General features: G+C 30.2%; 1 protein-coding gene across 1 annotated transcript; it reads left to right on the top strand.

The window, feature by feature from the left end:
* The first annotated feature begins 3539 nt into the window (after positions 1-3539).
* Positions 3540-16255, top strand: LOC111631561. Its single transcript, XM_023375819.1, has 4 exons — positions 3540-4231; positions 15097-15232; positions 15314-15443; positions 15519-16255. The coding sequence occupies exons 1-4, from the start codon at positions 3609-3611 to the stop codon at positions 15602-15604; spliced, it is 975 nt and encodes a 324-aa protein (XP_023231587.1). The 5' UTR covers positions 3540-3608; the 3' UTR covers positions 15605-16255.
* The last annotated feature ends 119 nt before the right edge of the window (positions 16256-16374 follow it).

Raw genomic sequence — 16374 nt, 5'->3', positions numbered from 1 at the left:
AAAGAAAAAATATTTTTTATGATAGTAATCTTTCCATAAGTTTTAATTGTCAATGATTTATTAAAATATTTAACAAAATTCTTATATTAATATATCTAGAAAAAAGTTTCCAATATTTCAGCCCTATACACTACAGAACTTTTTAAAATGATTTCAGGGTTAATAAATATCACTGGGACTTACACCTGTAAGATAGGAAAAGAATTTTTATATTGATTTGTCATTACACTTGCCAATTTTTTTTAGTGTTATAAATGTTCCATATGCTCCCTCCTTGCCACACTACAGATATCAAACTGAAGTCCAATTTCTAGATTTGCTGTAGCATATTACTTGATGGTTTGGATGGCATTGATAATGTATATCTTCAGTTTGTCATTGGTCTGATGTTAGAGGAGAGAAAAACTTCATCCTTCACATAGCTCCAAAGAAAAAAAATCAGTATAAGGTCAGGAAAATGAACTGGCTACAGCAGAGATTCATATCAGCATCATTTTTATGCCCAATCCACTGCTGCAACAGGTAGTTCAAGAACAATTGCACTCCTTTTGAAAATGGGGTGGGTCCCCATCCAACTACACCTACAGTGTTTCTCAACGGGGGCAATATCACCCCATGTGCGCGTTTTTCCATGTTGAGGGGCGATTAGTAACAATTTATATTTTGGGGGTGAAAAACAATTTTCTGGGTGATAGAGTAAAACATTATATTAAGAATAATTAGATATTTTATTTGTTATATCGTACAATAATTAAACAAATAACATTATACTAGTCACTAGTCTATTCAATGCAGTACGAATTTGGTGTTAGTGTTGGCTTCTGGCATTGGAACTTTGAAGTGAAGGGGCGACGATTCATTCAAGGTTGAGAAACACTGAACTACACTGTTCTCTTTTTAGCTGAGACATAATTTTTTTTTTCTGACATTCACTGAAGTTCAACAATTTCACATGGATTTTCTAATCCCCAAATATCCCTTTACCTAAAAGCCACCTTCACTCATCTTCAGGTCTTGAATTCAATTCGCCGAAAGGTTCTTTCATCATTGAACTGCTTCAGACCCTTAATACGTTATGGTCACCAGGTTTAGGAGCCTGAAGCAGAGCTATGTGTTATGGCTTCATATGAAGTTTTCCAAAAAACACACAAACTACTGTTTGTGGGATGCACAGTTTCCTTGAACCCATAAGAATTGATTTTTTTACCTCCTGCAGATACAATTTCTGTTCACATTCCACAACTTTAGATGGGTCCAGATTTGTTACATATCCTATATCATATCACCACACTTATCAGTCTACTGATATGATACAGTGTAATACAGCTCATTTTTCTACCATATCACTTTTCTGTATATTAATCAGAGAATGGTTGAAGCTCAGATATGTACTACATCTGTAGCAATGGTTGCATACAGATTAGGGTTTCTTTCCCGGGATCCTGTTTTCCCAGAATTCCCGCTGTTTATTCCCTACAAGAAAAATCCCGGAAAATCTCGCATTTCAATAATAATTTATCATGTCAGGTTTTCTTTCTATTATTTATTATACGAAAAGTTGCATCTTGAAGACTCACCTAAGAGAGAAATTTTGAGGTTTCATGCTGCATATTATTACCTATGTTTTACAAGTCTCTACTTGTTAGTTCATGTAATATCTATGTATTGTATTTGCGCATCATTGAACAGCAGAGCACTCGCTGAAAGTAAGTATCACTCATAGCACTTTAGTTTATTTTTTATTTCATTTTTAGAAATAAAATAGTATTTTTTTCGTAATCATTAAAACTCCCAATGAAACACTTTATTTTACTTTCATCTTATAATGTAGGAGAACATAAATTAATTGAGCCTAACATGTCTGTATGGGTGAGATTGGTCCTACACTTTTAGTTACTTACTAGAAAGTAAATTAAATTATTCAAATTTATGATATTCCTGTATGATCTTTTTTATCCATATAAAATTCTATTTTACTATCTCATCCCGGAATTTCCCAGGATCCCGGGAAAAGAAATTATTTTTCCCGTAATCCCGCTGGAGGCAAATTTCCCAGGAAATGAGAAACCCTAATACAGATGTATGCAATCATTGCTACAGTGGCAGATCCAAAGGGGATTAACTTATCCAAAACTTTCAAATATTTGGATAAATACTGTATACTGTAAAAAATTATTCATTAACATGAATAATTTTTACTGTGAATGGCCTGATAAACTACATTTATCGTCATAAATATTTAAGTTTGCAAAACAAACAAAAAAACAAAAAAAAACAGTCTGGATATATATCTTCTTTAAGCAAGTAAGAGTTTAAAAAAAAACCAGTCTGGATGTATATCCAGACTGGTTTTTTTTTAAACTCTTACTTGCTTAAAGAGATCCTCTTACTGCCCACAGGGCAGTAAGAGGATCTTTTTAAGCAAGCCCATTATGGGTTTGGCCAAGCCCACAATAGGGTGGCTGGATGGTGAGGGATGGGGGGCTAATATATCCAGTCAGACCACCCCCAAAAAATTTCTGGGGATTTTTCGACAAAGGCTGCCACCTTGACCACTTGGCCATCCAGCTGTCCATTCAGAATGGTTCCCCAGCATTACATCTTTTGATATGACAAAAGTGGATGACTATATGTCTGTCATAAAGCATGGCAGACATGTGCTATTGTAGTATTAATGTTTTCATTTTCTAGTACGTATTTTAAAATATAAATATGTTAATGAAGCAAGGGCACGCAGAAATTTTTTCTTGGGGAGAGCAAAACGATTTAGATCAATTAACGAATCGATTCCCTGAAGTCGAGTTCTTTACATAGATTTTTTTGTCTTGAGCGCGTTGGCTAGTGAAGAATACTCAATTTGTCAACCATAGACACTATAATTTCCCTAATTATCAATTAAAACCCCTAAAATTAATTCTTTTTGTTGCTTTTTAAATTTTTGTAAAGACAAAATACGCATGATAAAGCCCGTATATTTTTGAAGTACGATTGCACTAAAGGTGGGTATTTCCGGTCGGAATTACTAATGTTTTCTTCATTCTATACTTTTACGTATACGATTTTCCACGGAACGGTGAATTTTAATAGCCAACAGATGACGGCCGGATGGCCGAGCGGTCAAGATGGCAACCCGCCGCTCCGGAGGGCCCAGATTCGAATCCGGACGGGTCGATAAATCCCCAGAAATTTTTCGGGAGATGGTCCGTCCGGATATGTCGGGCCCAGTTCCTCATCACCCGACCGCCCCATTGCGGGCCTGACCGAATCTATAATGGGCTTGCTAAAAGAAGCCTACAAGGCGGAAAGAGTTTAAAAAAAAAATCCTAAAATGTTTTCATGAGAGTCAATAATAAACACGTAAATAAACGAAAACTCCAATTATTGAATAAAACGTGGAATATATTATAAAATAATTCGAAAAAAATTAATTCTTCCCGATACTTGCTACAAATATGTTGTCATAGAGAATTTTAAAAATAAAATTCCTTGATTTTGGGGAAATTTTAGGGCATTGTCCCTATTGGCAAGTCTGGCAACACTGCTGGTAGATGGCGGTATGTATGGGACATGTAGGCGTCTGTGTTTCCTAAAGGTCTTCCTCTCAAAAAATGGAAAGTTTCCTAGATAGAAAAGATCAAACCGATATTTCATCCTATAGAGAAAAACTAATACTTTTAAAATACAGCGCTGTGAAAAATGGGCTGAGTCCAGAACTGATGTGTAAGGTGATCAAAGAAAGTATGGATGAGCAGCGTGGAAAAAAGAAAGAAAACAAACTGCAAAGGCATCTACTAGTTATAATATGTGTATGTTGTATTCTTCTAGGTGTAATACTTCAAAGTGATTTATTTAAATCCAGATGTGCAGTGCCTAATAACTATTTAGTGATGGAAATCACACGACCTCTTACAGACTGCAAAATCTGCAGAGATGTTGACAGAGTAATTGTTTTTGAAAATGTGACCAAAGCTACTTTTGCCAAATATGCTTATTCGGGAAAGCCCATGTTAGTTCGAGGTGCCACTACCAATTGGACGGCTCTGAATTATTTTAATTTTAGTTTTTTTAAGCAATTATACGAAAATGTAGATGATGCTTATCAAAGTGTGGAAGAAGAGTGCCAGTTCTTTCCTTACAAGACAGATTTTCTATCTTTAGAAGCTGTCTTTGATATGCCTGAAGAACAAGCTTATATGACAGGTCCTAATGCCAAAACTTGGTATATTGGATGGTGAGTTATTTATAGAGTAAACATTTATTACAGTAGTTGTATTTTATTAACTATTATTACTTGTTTTTCATATATCTTTGATATTATAGAGCTTATTGTTGAATTAATTTTTCTAATTTTTGTATTTTCATAAATTACAGTACTAAATTTTGCAATGTGAATTGTGGTCTATAGCAAAACTTTTGAGATTAAATTAGCTGCAATAATTACAGGTGGGATGAGGTTAATAAACTGACATGCAGTAGGATAAGTATTGAGATTCAAAACAATTCTCAAAATTTAGGATAATGTAAATAAAAAGATGAATGATATCAATAACAAATGTAACTAAAAATAAAAAATTCTCATGTCATCTCATAAATTAGAGGAATAACAATTTTTTTATTATTTCTCAATCAGATAATATATGTTCTTTATGTTTCAAAATAGCTTTTTTCCACATAATTTAAATTTCTATTTTTTCTCTGGCATGTCTGCAGTTTCTTTTCTAGATGATTTATGGAGAGTAATATTACTGTCTAATTGTGTAGCTGTTCACCAATGGCCGAGTGAATAAAACCATTGAAAATTGGCATAAAAAGTCATGGTTTAGCACCTCATCAATGAGCTGGTCATGTGGAGTTTTCTTCAAGGATTGAACACCTAAATAGGGCTACTTTCCTGTGAAAAGTCTTCCCTGGAGGCCTCCTCTTGGCAGATTGCCAACTGTTATGTTGTCATTCCATTCATTAATAAAATCTAATCCTAATCTTTATACCAAAATTAAGACTAGAAAAAAATTCTGTTAGTACATATTAGTATATTGTTGATTTGCATGATTAGGATATTGTTGATAGGATTTTATTAAATTTTAAGATTTTCGTGGAGAGAAAAATTTTAAAATAATTAATCTTATTGTGTTGTTAAGTAAAACAAATTAGAAAACAATACAAATGATTTGAAGTACATATTTAGTAGTCCTATTTATATATACTCTTCAGCATAGACAATAACTTTTTATTTCACTGGTGCATTTCACTAATGTTAACTTGAAGGCATTTTAAGCATTAAAAAAGAGATTAACTTAAATACTTGTTATCAGTAAAACTCACTTAAACTGATGTGACTGTTTAGCAGCATAGCTGAAAATGTCTATTATTGGTACATATGCATAACATTCTATGCAGTTTACTTATGATGACTGCTGATTATTGTTTTGGATAACAGAATGAAAGAGACTCTTGGTTCTGTTTGTTAGTACAGTCCAGCTAGTTATGTTTGATGGACTGTTTACATATTTCCAGTATCTACTTATATGCTAATATAGGATTTCTGACCACCTCAACAAGTTTTTCTTGATTCCAATATATTTCATTCTCTTGTGTTGTTGCAAATTTGATTCTACAAGTAATGAAATGTTTGTATATAATTTTAGACACTTTTAAATATAGTATTATCTTTAAGTGTGTTTACACGGAGATGTGAAAATGATTTATAAAGATATTTACAGTTATGTGTTTGGTTAATTTTAAATATCATAAGTACTGTACATATTAACTTGTTGGAAACAGCTATATTTCTCAATTATAAACTTTAAATGCATTCTGTTAAATTTGTTGGATAATTATTTTATACTAGTTTTATAATTTTTACAATATTAATGAACATGAAAATGATCCTTTAAAAGAACTGAAAGTATAGTAGAACCTGATTATCCAAGCATTGATTAACTGAGGGTCTGCATTATCCAAGGAAAACTTATAAGTGAATATACTACTTTTCTTATACTGTTTGTTTTGTTAAGTTTCGGGAGGTCTTTTTAAGGGTAACTGGCCCCTATTTAGGCATTAAAGACATGGAGAAAACCCAGAAAACTCCACATGGTCAGCCTGTCCTGCAAAGTGTAAACCCACAATCGAACTCCCAGTGTTCAGGGAACAAAACCACTTGGCCACTGGTGGGCTCTTACACTGTAATTCATAAAAGAAAGTTTAAAATAATGACACATTACAAAATGATTTAGTTCTGTTAGCTTTTATAATTTGAATTCAATGTGAAACAGGTCATTTATTTTAATTAAAATATTACTATGTTTAATAATACACATTTTTATCCTTAAAACTATTGTATACATGAATTAGCTGTATAATAAATGATGTAAAAATTATTGTTCTTATATATGATTAAATTCACTAATATATAAAAAGAAGCTTTAAAGTGATATCAAATAAATCTTTTATACAGTGGTGCATAGTACTTCTAATTTAATCCATTCCAGGTTGAAGTCTGAATCAAATTTTCCCATTAGAAATAGTGGAAAGTGAATTAACCCATTTGTGGATCCTAAACAATATTCATTTTGATAAGCTTACAAAAGAAAATATACATAATTTAAGGTAAAAATGATACAATTAAATGCCCTAGTAAATTAAAACATGAAAACAATAAATAAAATGAAAATTTCGTTTACTGGTTGTACACCATCAATTTCAACATCTTAAACATGGCCACCGGATCCTGCACATGTATACTACTTTCATACTTCTTTTTAATTTTAATCATCCATACTACTCCCTTTCTCTTAGACTTCATTACTTCCACACACTTCTTGGATGTAATGGTTAATAAGTAAAATTTATATTGGGTTGAATAGAAAATTTTTGCATATTTTTAAACAGTTGTCACTACTTAGCACCAATGTGTGATTTAATTGTAACAGTTGTGAGTTTAACACATTATTGATAATATTAGATTGCATTCTTTGTTTAGAAGCTTATTTTAAACTTTTTACTTCACATTTTGTTTGAATAAAATCAAGTTGAAATGTCTTCAGATAAAAAAACATCAGACATATTATGCTCTATGGGTTTTGGAAAGGATACGATGCCATACAAACAGTAAAGAAAAATTTGTAGTGTGGGGTTAGATCAGGGGTGGCCAACAGTTTTTGCCCCCGGGCCAAATTGGAAAGAAAACCTTTTTCACAGGCTGAACCAAAGGCTGCCCTAGCAAGAGTTTTAGGTGGTGCAAGTTCTCATTGTGGTGTCACCCCATAGAGACTAAATTGTACATAGAGATTACAGATACATTTTTCACATTATCATGCATTATCAACATTCTACACTGTGCTGAAGACATTTGTAATGGAGTAACTCTAAACACGCAGTTAGTAGTTGTTGACTTTTTTTTTTAGTCATCAGAATTTTTCGTCAAGATATTCGGATTAAGTAGCTAATATTGAAAGATTAATCGCGGGCCGCATAAATTAATTAGACGGGTTGGATCCGACCCGCAGGCCGTATGTTGGCCATGCCTGGGTTAGATGCTCCTAAACTTTGAACTTGTCAAATGTGGTTTAAAAAGTTCCATTTGGGAAATTTTGAACTAAAGGATACAAAAAGTATGGGGCATGCAAAAGCTGCTAACATAGAAAAATTAAGGGAAAATGTTAAAAATCAGTAAATAACTTAAAATATATAAAAACAAATGAATTAAAAGAAAGTGAAAAAGTACTGAATACATATGAGCAAGACAAAGAGCCAACTTGGACATAAAACAGATTGTTTACACTTTGAGTGCATTCTTTCATTGAGTGTGCACTTCAAACTTTGAAACTTAACACCAATGCGTTGTTCAAACTCCAAGGCAAATTTTTTGCAAATTTTGCATTCAAATTCTGAAATGTTTAAACTGAGGTACAGTACCACTGTATTTGTAATTTTTAATCTGAAATAGCCATGGATGTCTGTTTTATCTGAATTTTTGGTTATCCAAGGTAGCATTGGTCCATATTAATTTAATTAATCAAGGTTCTACTGTACCTGTTAACATAAAACAAAAGTCAGAAAATTAAAGGTAAATTTTTATGGTAAATATTCCAGCTAATTTATTAATTACATTGAATAATTGAGTGTAAAGGTGATAGAACCTAAGAAATTCAATAATAATTTTTTTAAACCTAAATAAATTATACCAGTTTTGTTACTGAAGACAACAAAGTTTTCACTCTTCTACCATTTTGTGGTTGAAGTGATATTGATCTTGATTTAAAATTCATCTAAACTAATCTCGTGTTTCCTTTTAAAAAATTCATTTACTAGAAAACTATCTTGAAGTAATTCTGTTTCTCCCAGAATTTCTTTTAGATTCTCTGATACAACAGTTACCTCTTTATTTTCTGATTTTAACTTTGAGTTAAGACAGAAACTATCTTCAATTCAAACCCAATAGAATTATCAATAGCTTCTGATTCTTTTTAAAATAAATCAAAAAAGTTTTTATTTTTTTCTTATGTAATATAGGGTTGGCAACTAAGTGATTGTGGATTTTGTCAATAGGTGGCCTTAGCACATTTTTTTGCTTTGTCATCGTGTTCAAAACATTTAACCTATATTGTTTTCTTGTTGTTTGGACTTCCACCTTTAATTTAGTAAAAAATTTGTATCGATTAGTTATTTAGTTTCGTTTTTTTTCCCAATTTAAAAATGGAAGAACAAGATGTGCATTTCAGACATATTTTATTGTATTATTTCCGAAAAGTCAAGAATGCATCACAAGCATACAAGAAGCTATGTGCCTTATATGGGAATGAAGCCTTGAAAGAAAGGCAGTGTCAAAATTGGTTTGCCAAATTACGTTCTGGTGATTTTTCACTAAAAAATGCTCAACGATCTGGCCGTCCAGTTGAAGTTGATGAGACCCTTATCAAGGCCATTATCGATTCAGATCGTCATAGTACAACATGTGAGATTGCACAGAAGCTCAACGTATCGCATACATGCATTCAAAAAAAATTAAAACAGCTTGGCTATGTTAAGAAACTGGATTTATGGGTCCCTCATCAGCTTAAGGAAATTCATTTGACGCAATGCATTAGCATTTGCGATTCACTTCTGAAACGCAACGATATTGATCCATTTCTGAAACGACGGATTACTGGTGACGAAAAGTGGATAGTTTATAGCAACGTTAATCGGAAAAGATCGTGGGTGATGCGAGATGAACCAGCCCAGATGATACCAAAAGCTGAGATTCACCAAAAAACAATTATGCTGTCAGTTTGGTGGGATTATAAAGGAATTCTGTACTTTAAACTTTTACCAAGAAACCAAAGAATTAATTCAAATGTGTACGTTCAACAATTTGCCAAACTAAGTGATGCAGTTGAAGAAAAGCGGCCAGAATTGGCAAATCGTAAGGGTGTTGTTTTCCAGCATGATAATGCAAAGCCCCACACATCTTTGGTCACTCGCCAAAAATTATTGGAGCTAGGTTGGGATGTGTTGTCACATCCACCATATAGCCCTGACATTGCACCTTCAGATTACCATTTATTTTGTTCCATACAGAACTCCTTAAATGGCAAAATTTTTAATGACGCTGATGATGTAAAAACACATTTAATTCTGTTTTTTGCTGGCAAAAATCAGAAGTTTTATGAACATGGAATTATGACATTGCCTGAAAGATGGCAAGAGGTCATTGACAAAAATGGACAATACCTAATTGAATAAAGTTATATTTTTAAGCAAAAATTTTGAATTTTCCTTCTTATTTAAAATCCGCAATCACTTAGTTGCCAACCCTATAAAGTTTGATCCAATTGATATTGCATATCTAATGTTCAGTGATATGTGTATATTTCCCATTTTCATTACTTTGAATTAGTTTTCATATCTTTCAAATTTAGTATCCAATGTAAATTTATTTTTTAATACATATAAATATCTTAAAATTTTAGCTTATATGTAATAATTTCAGTCTACTAGAGTTTAATTTAAGGTATCTACCAAGATCTTATTGCTAACACACTTTCTTCTCCATTTCATTCTTTTAAAAATATTGTTTTTATCACAGCGCTAGCACCTTCATGTTCATCGTGTTTATTACACGTTCTTAAATACAGTAAATGCTTGCTAACTCTGACTAATAGGGGTTAAAGTTTGTTGAAATTTATTAAAATCTGAATTAGTGGGCTGCTTTCTCTGACAGCATGGAAAACGAGAAGGTGGATATACAGTATAGTAATTTTTTATGATCGGTTCTATACAGAAGTTTTACCAAGCTTTAGTAAGTTATAGTGCAAAAGTTATTACAGCTCAAAAATTTCATGATCACAGTCTCTAGCAATGTACAATCTTTAGTAACTTACTGACTCAATTAATATAATGCATATCACAAAGATTTTCAGATATTGAAAACACTTGACAATAGAAAAATTATAATTAAGAAATTAAATTAAATTACAATTTTTCAAATAAACATGTCTGAGTTGTGCAAAGTCCAAGTTAGCTGGGGTTTACTGTATTTATATTTAAGATTAAGGATGCATGCTTTCAAAGTATTCTTGTTAGTTCAGTGATGTTTAAGATAAATGAAAATAGTTTATTTATTTAACTGATGAATTCATAAACCAAAAACATTTCTAAGATTATTTTATTGTTCAATTTTTATTGAAACTTTTCAATTGTAGTGGAAACATGCAAATAAACAGGAAATATGCATCACAGCATTTTAAAATTATAAAAAAATTGCATACTTTCATTCATCATTAAATTTAATAATTAGCATTCATCATTATGTCTAATACTTAATGTTTGCATTAATATTTACTAAATATTGTATATAATATTGATTAATCGAAACCATTCAAAACTCTTGTTATTATGAGAATCATATTTTATAAATTTTATATGCAATTTATTCTATTCATATTATTATTAAAATCTCTTATTTTTTTTATTTCATTTCTCTACATAAAACTGAAAATAAGCATATAAACCAATAGTTCTTATAATCAATTCATACACTTGTTTTTAACATTTACCATTAAATTCATATTTCTTTCATTTTGTTGATATTAATAGTTTTAGAACTCTTAAATTCTTGACATTTTGTTTGGAATTCTTTTAGATGCATATGTATTCTATAATAATAATAATGAAATATTTTAATTAATTTCTTGAACAAAAACAAATTTTCATTTATTATATTTACAGTATTTTTTTTTACAATGATTCAAAAAGATTATCGTAAAAAAATTCCATTTACTTAATAAAATAGTAGGCTTGATTTAAATTATAGATATTGATATATGTGAACTTGCATACAGCTAATACAAAACATAATAAATAATAATAATATTTTACTTTGTTAACTAGGATGTAAATTATGTATTTTTTTTAAAAAATGTTATTTTCTTTATCATCATCACATTTAACTTGTCTAGTTTTTATGATTGTAGATTAAACGGGTATTAAAGTATAATTTCAATGAAAATGGTTAAGGATATTTTTAAAAAATTAAAAATTTGAAAAAACTAAATCGTCTTCCCTTCCATTATATCCAATCATCAGGAACAAATGTTAGTCCTCCTTTGCAGAGACAACCTTTTATTGAAGGCTACACCTCTGCAAAATTATGTAAAACAATTAAGATGTTCACTGATGATAAGCCAATTGAAAATATATATAATTTCAGCTGGTTGTCTCTGCAAAGAAACTGTGTTTGTTCCTGATGATTGGACATGATGGAAAAGAAGACAACTTAGTTTCTTTGAGTTTATAATTTTTTATAAAAATATAACTTGGAAAATTTTAAAGTTCAAGAATAGTTCAATAAATTTAAGAAAGCATTTATTAGATTGTATTAGAATTAATAATAATTTCTATAATTCAATTAACTTCTTTCTATAATAATTCATTTATAGCATGTCATAACATAGATGATGTGATATAAACTGTTTATTTTTGATGCTTATTCAAATTTGAAGGCAATGACCTAATCAATATTTGGAAGACTTGCCTGAAATTCTGGTTTAACTAAAAAACTTAATTTTTTGTTATGTATAGTTTCAAGATTATAAAATAAACTTTTGAAATTTTTTCTATAAAGCAATTTAGATATTTTGAGTTAAAAACAGAATTATTTTGCAAACATTAAATGTTTAAAAACATAATCTAAAATGCTTTCTTTTTTCGTTTCTCTAGTTTATGACCATTTCTGTAAACATCTTTTTTGTTTTTTATTTTTATAAAAGTAATTATATAGTATAAAATATACTTTAATAGTATGTGTGTGTATATATATATATATATATATACAGTCATAAAAGGCAGTATATACAAAAATTTTCTGCATCCAAATAAATATCTTTTCAGACTTTCTCTTCAAAATATCAAATTACCTACTATTTATAACTCATCAGTAAGCAGACAGATGACACATTTTCTATTTGTAATACTTCACAGGATGTAGTTCAGTATCCTGTGATCTAGGATGTGAATGTCCCTGACATTGAAACCTCAGGAAGTGTAGACAACTTCCCGAGTTGGGATGATATAAATGAATGAGTTTCGTTCTTTTGATGCGATTGTATCTAACTTGCTGTAAGCACTGTTATTTTACTTGAATTCCTTTATAAAAGTTGAAAACTGGATCTTGAATAATTAGTTTTATTATAGTATTATGGAATCCAGGATTTGTCATGAATTATTATGCAAAAATTCTACATCCTATTTGCTAAACTTATTCTGTCACATTATTTTATAGCTTAACCTAATTCCTGATGTAACATATAAATAAAAACTTTTTAATTGTTTATTTTCAAATTTTGTATTTAAAAAAAAAAATTGTATATATTAAATACAAACATTTATTAATAAATATATATATATATTACATTTGAAATGTAAAGGTCTTCATATCATTCTTATTAAATGTGATATGTAATCATGGTGTAAATACCAATGATTAAAATTTATCTGCATTTTTAATTATGGAAATACAGTCATACATATATTTCTATATTACTAAGAGATTTGTTATTAAGAGATTTATCAGGTGCTTAAAAATGGATTTTTCTATTATAAATAACAGAAACACACTAAATCTAACACATTAAAGTGAAATACAGTAATACCCCGACTTACGCAAACCCGGAGTTACGCGATTTTCAGATCTCGTCGATTTGTCTTTTGTTTGAGCACCATGCAACCCTTGATTACTCACTCCCCCACACTATTGTTCAGCTTACATGTTCGGATGTGTCACACGGAATCGACACATAGCTACAATTTATTTTGTGTTATTTACTTCTGTGTTTGTTATATCTACGGAGACTCGAGAGAGACTACTATGTCATCCAAACAAAGTAGAACTAATTTTTCTGCATCAAGCAAGAAAAGAAAAACTTTATCTTTGGAATGTAAAGTTAACATTGGGTATGTTCGTAAAGTCGAACGAGTTAAGCAAGAATGAAGTCGTCATTATTCCTATTTCGTTAGACTTTTCGAACGATTCGTTACTAACGCGTTTAACTCCTTTGACTTTACCAACGTACCCATTATTAAAGACTTTGATACAAAAATGAAAATTTGTGAATTGGCAAAGAAGTTTGATCTGCCGGAATTGTCGGTCAGAACAATTATAAAAGGCAAAGAAAAATTTCTCAAAGCTGTGAAAAATGCTCAATCTTTAAATTCAAGCATCATTCGAAAACGTCACGGTATTATTGCTGAGATGGAAACAATGTTAAAATTATGGTGTAATAATCGAGTAAATGTGAAAAATTGTAAAATAATATAGGCCTAATTTGTTATACATATGTATTATCTAAGATTTTATTAAACATTTTTTTCTAAATTATTGTTTTCTTTAGTCTCCGGCCCCAATTAAAAATTATTTGTATGTATTTATATGCGAAATTATACCCCAACTTACATGAATTCGACTTACACTGTTACTGCTCGGTCCCACCTATCACGCAAGTTTGGAGTATTACTGTAAACCGCGGGTTCCCAACCTATGGGTCGCAACGGGTTTTCTGTGGGGTCACCAACTTATGCAGTAAACTAAAACAAAATTTTTACTATAATGCAATATTTATTTTTAATGGTGTCTTAAAGTTTGAATAATTTCATATATTTTTAAAAAATTAAAATAAGTGTAATCTGGGTACACTATTCTGTCACAGTTGGTTGAAACATGTGTTGAGAGTTTTGAGAGGAATAAATTAAATGTTGAGAATGACATGAGGTTGGTGTTAACAAAATCTCACTCGCGAATTTTGAGGCTGGTTAATAATACATGCAATTTCAACCATCTCATTAAATTAATTATTAAACATAATTTAAAATAAAATTATACTAAAAAACTAATTTCATTATTTTTTTAATTACCTTATTAAAAATACCTTTTTCAATTGTATCGGGGTCGCGGGTCACTTGGCTTTTATAAAAAGGGGGTCGCCACCCAAAAAAGGTTGGGAACCGTTCCTGTAAACAGTGAGAGGTCTAGTGTTTTTAAAGCCAAAATACTTTTTTGATTGTAAAAAATTTTTCGTAAATTTGAAGATAAAGTATCTGAAAAGAACAATTTTAAGAAAAAAAATAATAATTACAGTAACTACAATAGGTTACAAATTTGGTTTTGATGTAATTATGCTCATTTGTGTTATATCATTTTTAACCAATTAGGTGCTTAGCAACTTTTTTTTTTTTTTTTTTCATTTTTTCCATCTTGTGGACACTAAAAAGGCACTTTTTAGCAAGCTCATTGTGAATCTGGCCAGACCTAGTGGGGTGGCAGTGGTGAGGGACAGGGCCCAACATATCCAGACAGACCATCCCTAAAAAATTCCTGGAGTTGAAAAACTCAGAGTTGGTCCATCTGGGAAAATTTTCAGATTCAATCCCAGGCATCTGGCCATCAAACTTACAAAGTTGTTTTAAGTTTAGACGGCAACTATTTTTAAAATCCGAGCGAGTCTGTTTCAAAAATGTTATTTATTCTATATTAAGACTTATTGTGTTAACAATTTAGTGTGTTTCTACTGTTTATTGTCAAAAAATTATATGTCACAATACTTTATTTATTCTTAATGACAGGAGCAATTGTAACCCCGAAGTAGCATCCATACTTCGACAACATTACTCCAGGCCATTTTTCTTGCCAGACGATTCTGAATCGAGTGCAATTGATTGGATATTTATGGGATATTCTGGACAAGGAGCAAGTATGCATGTAAGTGAAATCAAAGTTCATGTAAAACATATTATGTAAAAAAGTTTCTCTTTTAATTTCTAGACTTTTCATATTTAACAGTTAGATTATGTTCAAAGACCTTCTTGGCAAGCCCAGATTTCGGGAACCAAGTCTTGGCATTTATTACCACCACCAGAATGTGAAGCGGAATGTAAGGCAATAGAGATCACTGTTAGGAAAGGTGATATAAGTGAGTATTCTTTAAAAAAAACAAAAAAAAATTTTTAATTCTATTAATTTATTTCATTACTAATTATTTTTACAGTATTAATAGATACCAATCAATGGTATCACGAGACTTTCATTCATCCTGGTGAAATCAGTATAACTATTGGTTCGGAATATGATTGATTACTTCACGATAGGTTTTGATAAAGAGATCAAGGAGAAAATTAATCATGCCACAAAATGTTTTAATCATGCCAAGTTGCAAATCTAGTTGATGTTCTGTTGTAAATATTGTATATTTGAAAGTTGTCTTTAAGTGTTTTTTAGATTTTATACATATTCAAAACTGCAATTGAGATCTGTTGAGAGTTATTTCTATTGTAAGATTTTTATATGCAAAATCAAATTTTACATTATATGAGATAAATTAGTTCCTTATTTTATAAAGTATTTATATTTAAAAAGAAACTTTCTCAGATAATTTGCAAATGGAAAACATTGCATATATAATAATAATCTATGATATATCTCAAGATACAATAATATATGTTTTATTCTCATAGGATAAACTTTTTATAAAAAAGAAAATATATTTTTATTGCAAAAAATTGCAATCATCATCAAAATTTTAGTAAAATGTGATTCAAGATATTCTATTTTCACATAAAGTGCAATTTTTTACATTGTGAATACATTATGGTATCAATATATTTAGTATTTATTTTATGTATGTAAAATTGTCAAAGGTGCTATAGAAGCATTGTATGAATTAGTCTTCAAAGTACAAGAATAAATCTCAGGCTAGACAAAATATTTTATATTTTACCATTCAATTTTAAATAACTTAATCATGTGATTTTCAATTAGTAACACTTGTAAATTGAATAATAAAAAAAGTTGTCCAACATTTTTTTCTGCTTTTATTATTCCAATAAATCTTATCTCAATATTTC

The sequence above is a fragment of the Centruroides sculpturatus genome, unplaced genomic scaffold (genome assembly GCF_000671375.1).
Source record: "Centruroides sculpturatus isolate CEXI.00-Female unplaced genomic scaffold, Cexi_2.0 scaffold694, whole genome shotgun sequence".
NCBI lineage: Eukaryota > Metazoa > Arthropoda > Arachnida > Scorpiones > Buthidae > Centruroides > Centruroides sculpturatus.
The sequence above is the reverse complement of the archived record's forward strand: the minus strand, read 5'-3'. Positions and strand labels throughout refer to the sequence as shown.

Excerpts from the sequence above, each read along its gene's own strand:
- LOC111631561 (XM_023375819.1), top strand. The coding sequence starts at position 3,609 with ATGGAAAGTTTCCTAGATAGAAAAGATCAAACCGATATTTCATCCTAT. Across the intron at positions 15,233-15,313 it reads GACAAGGAGCAAGTATGCAT|TTAGATTATGTTCAAAGACC; the intron begins GTAAGTGAAATC and ends CATATTTAACAG. Across the intron at positions 15,444-15,518 it reads TGTTAGGAAAGGTGATATAA|TATTAATAGATACCAATCAA; the intron begins GTGAGTATTCTT and ends TTATTTTTACAG.